This window comes from Schistocerca piceifrons, chromosome X (assembly GCF_021461385.2).
Source record: "Schistocerca piceifrons isolate TAMUIC-IGC-003096 chromosome X, iqSchPice1.1, whole genome shotgun sequence".
Classification (NCBI taxonomy): domain Eukaryota; kingdom Metazoa; phylum Arthropoda; class Insecta; order Orthoptera; family Acrididae; genus Schistocerca; species Schistocerca piceifrons.
Window position 1 is genome coordinate 668365202 of NC_060149.1, and position 9244 is coordinate 668374445.

Below are 9244 nucleotides of genomic sequence, written 5' to 3' on the forward strand. Positions count from 1 at the left end.
TTTAGCAGTCTTTTTCACTGTGTCTATCCACAATTTAATGCTTCGTTTCTGTGGTGAGTAGCAGTCTATCCTTTTCATATAGTTGTTATTCCATCCTGGAAATTCCATTGCAAAATGTAGGGCTACTATAAATTATTCATTCATTCTCAGAATTCCAGGTTTCATGAAGTATTACATCTAGAAATATGATTGATGCATGAATGGAACAATAAACTTCCAAAAGTTTGCATTGTACCTACCAGTTGGTGTTACAAGTGTAGTGCCTTGACAGAATGGTGACAAAACAAGAAAAGAGTTCATGTCTATTGAAATATGTGAGTTATTTACCTGTTGCAACAGTGCAGTGTGCATTCAGAAGGAATTATGGAAAAAACACCCTGTAAACAGAGCAGTGTGCATTGATACTGACTATTAAGAGACACTGGTTGTCTCTATAAACAGAAAAGTACCAGCTGACTAAGTGTGCCAGATGCAGCTGTGGAGAGATTGAGGAGAAGTCTTTACACAGTCAAAAAGAAAAAAAAGTGGTCTGCACAAGCCACAAACTTGGAATGTCATGGCAAACTGCATGGATGATTTTGTGATGGCAGTTACATTTCGAACCACACTGTCCACAGCTCATGCAACAATTAAAACCAGGACATTATGACTGCTGCCTTCAATTTTGCATCACAATGTTGGAAGCATTTTTGGATGAAAATTTCACCTCCAAGCTGTTATTCATGAACAGACCAACCTACCATTTATCCAGTAATGTTAATCATCACAATGTGAGTGTGTGGGCACTGAAAATTCTCATGAAATTGTTGTGCATGAATGAGATTCACTGAAGGTTAATATTTTCTGTGCAATGTCGCAGACAAAGCAGTGTGGGCAATTTTTCATCTGGGAGGAGGATGTGAAGAGCACCAATACATTGCATTTATGGTTATTTCCACTACTGACTGCTGATTCTGAAAAATTCATCTTCTAACAAGAGGGGGCACCCTCTCATTGGAGCATCAGTGTTTGTCTCAACATAAACAATAAACATTGCATTGCCACATTCGGCGTAGTGATGCAGACAATGTTGTTGCGTTCTCTTGGACCTCCAGGTCACCCCATCCCTTAAGGGTACATTAAGGACCGTATTTATGTACCCCCACTGCCAAGAACACTGAAGCAGCTCAGAGAAAGTATCAAGGCTGCTGCAATGACTGTTGAAGAATGTTATTACATCAGATACGGACAAAACCTGATACTGCTTAAGCATGTTTCATGTGATCCGAGAGGAACATTGTAGAATGCAAAATGCAAATGTAATGAATTTATGGTTTTATTCTTGTATCAGTCATGTTTGTACACATAATACCTTGGAAAATATGGAGATCTGAAAATGCATGTGTTGTTTGTAGCAGCCCTGTGTTATGGATATTACAGGTAAAATTAGTTAACTGCTTATAGAGCTTGAATCTGACATTATTGGTATATCAGAGCAGAACTTAAACAGTGTGAAAATTCAGCGGCTTCCTATACCAGTGCAAATTAGTTAGTTCCTTTTCAAGGAGTTATTTGCAAAGTCAGTAGTGACCATGAACATGAAAAAAATATTCCAGTTACCTCTGTTGATGTATCAAGGCACTGCACTGAATAGGACATTGAACATTATACAGAAGCAGTTGAACTTAGTGAAACTTAACCCTTAATTTTCGTTACCTTTAGGTCCTCTACTATTGATTTCAGAATGTTTTTGTTTAAACTAGGGAGGGTTCTTGGTTCACTGAATAGAAAGTAACAGAAATTAGTTGTATGTAGTTACTTTAATATTAATTTTATAAGTGACTGTACAAGGAAAAGACTGTTAGAACATCTGCTACATTCATATTATCTGATTCAGACTTTTTTTTTCATGCAGCATAGAGGGGAGCTGTAGCACATCTATAAACTAAATTTTTATTTATTCTTCATTACTAGAGAAGTGTTCCATTAGTGAAAGGGTAAGTGGCCTTTCAGATCATGATGGACAAATTTTAACACTAAAATAATTTGTGCACTCACAAGTTAAATATAATTTTAAAAAAAACATTTAGATGTGTTAATCCAGTGGCAACTGAGATTTTTTAAACCTCATTAAAGAACAAGAGTGACAGGATGTTCATTGTGCTGATAACATAGACAATAAATACATTGCTTCCCTCAACACATTACTCATGTGCTTTGAAACTTGCTTCCTATTAGAACATTTTGAACAGGGTACTATCTCTTAACAGGCAACCTGAATAGCTGACTAATGGGATAAGGGTGTCATGTAGACAAAATGGGAATTGTATCAAAATGTTAGAATTGGGGATAATCACAACTGAACTGCTGTGGGCTATTACAAACAGTGTTCTAAGGTGATTAAAAATGTCATTAGGAAGCCAAATGTATGTGGTACACAAATATAATTGCTAATTCTGAGGATAAAATTAAGAACCATATGGTCAATCATGAAGGAAGTGTCTCGTTAACAGAACAAGGTTGAGGATATAAAGTTTATATGCAGCAGAAATGCTTTTTTTTACTGATAAATCAGATATATGTACAGTACTTAAAATAAATTTTTGAACATAGCAGGTGAAGTAAAGGAAAACTCAATTTCTACAGGGGATCATGTAACACTCTTAGAAATTGGCTTTCAAAACTGCTATCTGAAATACACCTTCATGATACTGACAAGGGGGAGACTGAGTCAATAATTAAATTGCTGGACACTAGTAACTCTCTTTGATAGGATGGCATATATATCAGGATATTAAAGAACTGTGCTCTATACATTAACACTGTGCTTAGCCACATTTGTAATTTTTTCCTTTAGGAATGGACAGTTCCCTGAATGTTTAAAGTACTCAGTTGTAAAACTTCTTTATAAAAAAGAAAAAAGGTATAATGTATACAATTTTAGATCTATTTTTATGCCATCGTTGTATATATAAGTGTAGCTGATCATTTAAATTTACAAAATTTGCTGTGAAACATACAGTTTGGTTTTAGAAGTGATTTCACTACCGAAAATGCTATATTCTCTTTTCTCTGTGAGGAACTGGCGGATTGAACAAAAACATTGTAAAGATTAGGCATTTCGTATTTAGCTAAGGTGTTTGTTTGTGTTGACTGTAAGATATCACCACAGAAGTTAAACCATTATGGAATAAGAAGGGCAGCTCACAATCTCTTCATCCTGTACTTTAAGAACAGACAGCAAAAGCTCATTTCCCACAGTAGTGAGAATGGCTATGAGGTGGCATGTGACAGGCTATTCTAAAATTGATGATATTAGATCGGTGGGGAAAGATGTTGATTGCAACATAGGCAATGTATTGAACTGTGCAGTGCAAGTCATAAGTTCGTGACTTGTAGAAAATAAGTTGATGCTAAATCACAGTAAGACTCTGTTTTTACAGTTTGTAACACATAATTCAACTGAAACAGAAATTTTCATTAAAGAGAATCGGCAGATGACTAGTAGTGAGTATGAACAATTCAGATTTGTAGGTATTCCAACAGATGGTAAGCTGCCATGGAAAGCCCATGGTCGTGATTTTGTTCAAAAACTGAATACTGCTATGTTTACAATTAGAACAGCATTAGCAATAACTGACTGTCAAATATGAAAATTAGTCTACTTTTCTTATTCTCATAAACTTATAACATATGGCATTATGTTCTGAGCTAACTCTTCCCATTTACAAAGAGTATTTCTGGCTCAGAAATGGGCAGTTCAAGCAATTTGTGGTGAAGGTTTATAAATTGCTTTGTCAGTTCCTGTTCCAGAGTCTGGAAATTATGATATTGGCCTCTCAATATATACACTGAAGAGCCAAAGAAACTGGAACACCTGCCTAATATTGTGTAGGACCCCCACGAGCATGCAGAAGTGCCACAATGTGACATGGCATGAGCTCGATTAATGTCTGAAGTAGTGCTGGAGGGAACTGACACCATGAATCCTGCAGGGCTGTCCATAAATCCATAAGAAAATGAGAGGGTGGAGATCTCTTCTGAACAGCACATTGCAAGGCATCCCAGATATGCTCAATAATGTTCATGTCTGGGGAGTTTGGTGGCCAGCAGAAGTGTTTAAATTCATAAGAGTGTTCCTGGAGCCACTCTGTAGCAATTGTGGATGTGTGGGATGTCACATTGTCCTGCTGGAATTGCCCAAGTCCGTCGGAATGCACAATGGACAAGAATGGATGCAGGTGATCAGACAGGATGCTTACATACGTGTCATCTATCAGAGTCGTATCTAGAAGTATCACAGGTCCCATATCAGTCCAACTGCACATGACCCACACCATTACAGAGCCTTCATCAGCTTGAATGTTCCCCTGCTGACATGCTGGGTCAATGGATTCATGAGGTTGTCTCCATATCGATACACATCCATCTGCTCAATACAATTTGGAACAAGACTTGTCTGACCAGGCAACATGTTTCCAGTCATCAAAAGTCCAATGTTCATGTTGATGGGCCCAGGTGAAGTGTAAATCTTTGTGTTGTGCACTAATCAAGGGTACATGAGTGGGCCTTTGGCTCCTAAAACCCATATCGATGATGTTTCGTTGAATGGTTTGCACACTGACACTTGTTGATGGCCCAGCACTGAAATCTGCGGCAATTTGTGGAAGGATTGCACTACTGTCACCTCGAACGATTCTCTTCAGTTGTCGTTGGTCTCATTCTTGCAGGATCTTTTTCTGACCACAGTGATGTCAGAGATTTGATGTTTTACCGGGTTCCTGATATTCACGGCGCACTCATGAAATAGTTGTATGGGAAAGTCCCCACTTCATCGCTACCTCAGAGATGCTGTCTCCCGTCGCTAGTTCGCCGACTATAACACCACCTTTATAATCACTTAAATCTTGATAAGCTGCCATTGTAGCAGCAGTAACCAATCTAACAACTGCACCAGACACTTGTTGTCTTATATAGGTCTTGCCAACTGCAGCGCCGTATTCTGTCTGTTTACATATTTGAATAAGCATGCCTATACCAGTTTCTTTGGCGCTCAGTGTAGTTTTCAAATGTCATTTGTTGGTAACAATATGAGCTTTTTTCCAAGAACTGGTCACTTTCAATCATTTAACACTAGGATCCACTCCACATTTGCGTTGCATCTCTCTGACTCTTGTATAGAAAGGCATGCAGTATTCTGCTGCATCTATTTTCAATTAGCTACCACAAGTATTAAAAACTCTAAAAAGTAATCCTTCCACTTTCAAGTCTAAACAGAAGAATTTCCTCATGGTTCACACCTGTGTTAAATTCTTGATTATAAGCTTGTCATCAACATAGGACTCTTGTTAGTCTTATTAACATTTCTGATATTAATTACATGTGCAGACTCATTCCATGACCATGGAGATTTGCTCCTCACTTTGGTCCTACATAACTAGATGTATAAAATAAAAATTAAAAAAACAAGTTCTCAACTAACTGGTCTCAAATCTCACCTGTGGTCCATAATTTGGTAGTGAGGTACATGCATGATGTGGGAAAAGCACATTCTTCTGCAAATGTAGGACAACATCTGTCATGTCACCATGCACTGAGATGGGTAGGGCAGCAGGTGCTGTGCCTTAGCCTCAAGCATCACTTGATCTCAGTTCTCTAATTTTTTTGTCCAGGGTCATGTCAAAATTGAAGTGCACAACAGTTTCATTGATAAAATTGAAGAACTGGAGAAGAAAATAGTACTGTGCTGTCAAGTTTAATGGATGATCTAAAGATCTTTGAAAGAACTTGTAACTCACTGCAGAGATGGCTGCAGCATTGGATCCAAATCCAAGGACAGCATATGAAGTCTTTCTTTAGCAAGTACAAGTGTATCTAAATTATAAGATGTTCTATGCCCAAGCAGTATTATATTAATTGTTAAGGGTATTGAGTAAAATAAGAGCCCAGTTAGATAGGGACCTGATCAAAAAGTTTACATTTCAAATAAGTTATACTAACTAGGTGGTATTTGATGTTGAAGTCAGCAGCAACTCATAACCACACATTCACAATGATCTCACAAATGGGTCATTTGCAATGCAATGTGTAAGGAAATTTTGCTTCCATATTGAGTACTTTAATCCATGTCAGTTTTTGTTACTAATTATGATACACCCTGCACCCACATGTTGCACTTGTGCTCCTCTGGCACTCTTCTCAGCTTGTCACCCCCAGCAGCCAGTTAGGTCACTTTGGCATTATGCCAGTCCTACCCATTATGTAAGTTGAGAGGACACTCTTACACTGTCAGTATGTTGGATGTCCTGAGAACAATTTCAAAGATGATGGCACCATTGTCGTGAGACATCAGTATCAAATAAAAATAATGGACAAAAAAAGTCCCCAGAACAAGTTATCTAAAGAAGATATCCCCAAATTATGATGTAGGCATTATGATGTATGCGATACCAAAACTCATATAACATGCTGAACACTCTGTTTCTGCAGTCACAGTCCAATATGAATTATATAAACTGATTCTCCAAAACTGTTTACTGATATCTAAACTAAGGATCATTGCCAAGAGGACATTAGCATAATGTAACTGATGCCATGGTCATTCATTATAAATCAAAAGATGCTGAGAAAATTGTGATAAAGAATGAGGTATCATCATTCGCAGTATTCTGAACAACAAGATGAGAGGATGCCCAAAGAAACTCGTGTATCAGGTTATTTACTTTAAATCGTTGAGTGTAGGTGTAGTTCTGTGAAGGTATGAACTGCAGACTTATTATACTTCATTGGTTTTACTGTTACTGTATACAATATAATATAATTAAAATCTATATCAGTGTCTTAATTGATCAAATGCTTACTACGGCTCAGATGTTGGTCTCAAACAAGGGAAGCATTAGTCAGGCAAAGTTGCATTAATAGATGTGTCTGGATTTAATTTGAGAGAGATGTGTGTAAACTTGCGCTGTGTACCTGGTCCTGCCCAACTGTGTGAAAGGAATGATACTGAACATCTGTAGTCAGTTTTAGAATGGTAATCTGGGGTTCTGTGCAAAATTGCCACAATATTCACTGGTTCAAACAAGCAGTTTAATGCATGAGAAATGCTATAAAAATCTTGAAGGAATTAAAAAGTATTATGGATGTATTCCATGTTGTATCACAACATTCTGATTGGCTAAAATGGTCTAATTGTGTCTGTGTTGTTTTCCTCCTTCCTTGATAACCATTCAGTGGTTTCATGACTGATGTACAAAAAATCCTGTGAAACTGTATAACACTAAATGTAAATGTTTTCTCTTTTCAGGAAGAAGCAGTCCCTGCTGCTGAAATGGCTACGTGGTCTTTTCTTTTTTATATATTCATGTAATTTTGCAATAAACTTTTTTGTTTACTGCATGTCTGGAAATAATTTTAGACATGCAGTGAAGACAGTTACTGAAAAATGGTTTTCATCTTTTTGTTATAAATATATTTGTGATGTTAAGAAAAGTATTCATGCAGAAGCACCTCAAAAAAATACTATATCTCATGATGTGGAAATTAACAGAAGACAAAAAGTTTCATCAACTGCAAGCACTGTAACATTAATAGCACATGATGCTGAATCATAGACTATTAAAAGATTAACACCAGTTCAATATTTATACAGATTTGACATTATATTAAGACAAACAACAAGGAATAATCATTTAATAAAACCATTTTATAAAATTTCCAGTATTATTTTCATCAATGTTTCTCTTTTTCCCTTCTTCTTTTGGCGCCTCTGTTCCACAATGGCACAGGGTTGGCATGGTTATTTACAGATTTGACATGGTGAATGTAAGAGGTGTCCAGATACCCTTCCTTTTGCCACCCTGTCACCCTTTAGGGATGGAATATGTGTACCTCAACTGTCTACATGCAGCATTATTCATGTGAAAGTGAGTGATAGTTTTCTAAATGTTAGCAAATTGTGTAACTGAGGCTGGAGTTGGGTACCAGCCTGGTATTCGCCTAAGGGAATGTGGGAAACCACCTAAAAACCATATCCAGACTGGTCAGCATCCTCATCGTTAATCCTCCTGGGGCATTTGATCTGGGACTATTACATCACTTTTATCAAAAAACTCAGGAAACCATTTTGAAACAAATGATATGTTGAACTGGAGTAAGAATGAATTTACCTCAGACTGCAATTAAATGATCATCAATTTTATTATAACATGATCAGCTTCAAGGCTTCTAGCCTCATCTTTAGATGTAATAGATACATATAGATCAAATCAATGTCTGGTATGTTTATCTTAGGACCATGGCTTGCTATCATCAATTGTCCTCTTGTAACATTCAGTTTCAAATGATACATACAATACCACTCACAAAGTGCTCAGATACACACACTACACATCACTTTGATGTATATAAGCCTATAAAACTCAAAATCAATCATATTATAATAAAAACAGAAATATATTAATTGCAGCCTTTGGCAAACTCATTCTTAGCCTTAATTTACCATATGTTATGATTTCAAGATTCCAATAATGATGGAAAGTGTAAATAAAAGATATGTCCTTACAAAAAGCTTTCTGACTATTGGTGTTTCTTTTCACCTAATTCAATGTAATATGGTTCAGTTATGCACTGTACAGAGATATCATTCTTTGACATGTGAGAACCCCATCCTAATTAGTGTATTTATCTCAGTTATGTTAAGAAACAATTCAACATCATAACATTCTGGAGATAATAAATTATTCCAGTAATTAGTAATGTATCATTGCTGTTAAAAGCACAATAAGCAGTTCCAGATAACCACAACAGCATCTATGTATTTTCAATCATAAGCAGTTCCAGATTACTTTATGTGATAGTGTTATGTACCTCCAAAAATGAAGGCATGTACTATTACCATAACTGTTCCTGTGAATGTAATTGTGAATTTGTTTGTCAATACAAAACTACTTTATTGTAGAACATAAGAGTTGTGATCAAAAAGTAAAGGGACTTTTTGTTTTTCTTAAATAATCTTTATTTATTTGTCAACATCAACATTTTGCCCATCTAATTAATCCCCCAGAGATATAATGCACAAGTGCCAGCACTTTTTCCAATCTTGAAGGCTCTTCTGGAACTCAGTTTTCATTATGGTGTTCAGCTCCTTCAGCAGTTCTGTTTTTATCTCATCAACGGTGGCAAAATGATGTCCTTTCATGGTTCTCTTCAGTCTCAGGAATAGAAGGAAGTCACAGGGGGCAATTTCCAGTGAGTATGATAGCTG

The 9244-nt window shown here is 36.6% G+C and overlaps 1 protein-coding gene across 2 annotated transcripts in view; it reads left to right on the top strand.

The window, feature by feature from the left end:
• LOC124722971 overlaps window positions 1-7642 on the top strand; it is a 339558-nt gene extending 331916 nt beyond the window's left edge. For both annotated transcript variants that reach the window (XM_047248138.1, XM_047248139.1), the window contains exon 8: window positions 7286-7642. In XM_047248138.1, the coding sequence (XP_047104094.1) occupies window positions 7286-7592 (307 nt within the window). In that variant the 3' untranslated portion in view covers window positions 7593-7642. The remainder of the gene's footprint in view (window positions 1-7285) is intronic.
• The last annotated feature ends 1602 nt before the right edge of the window (window positions 7643-9244 follow it).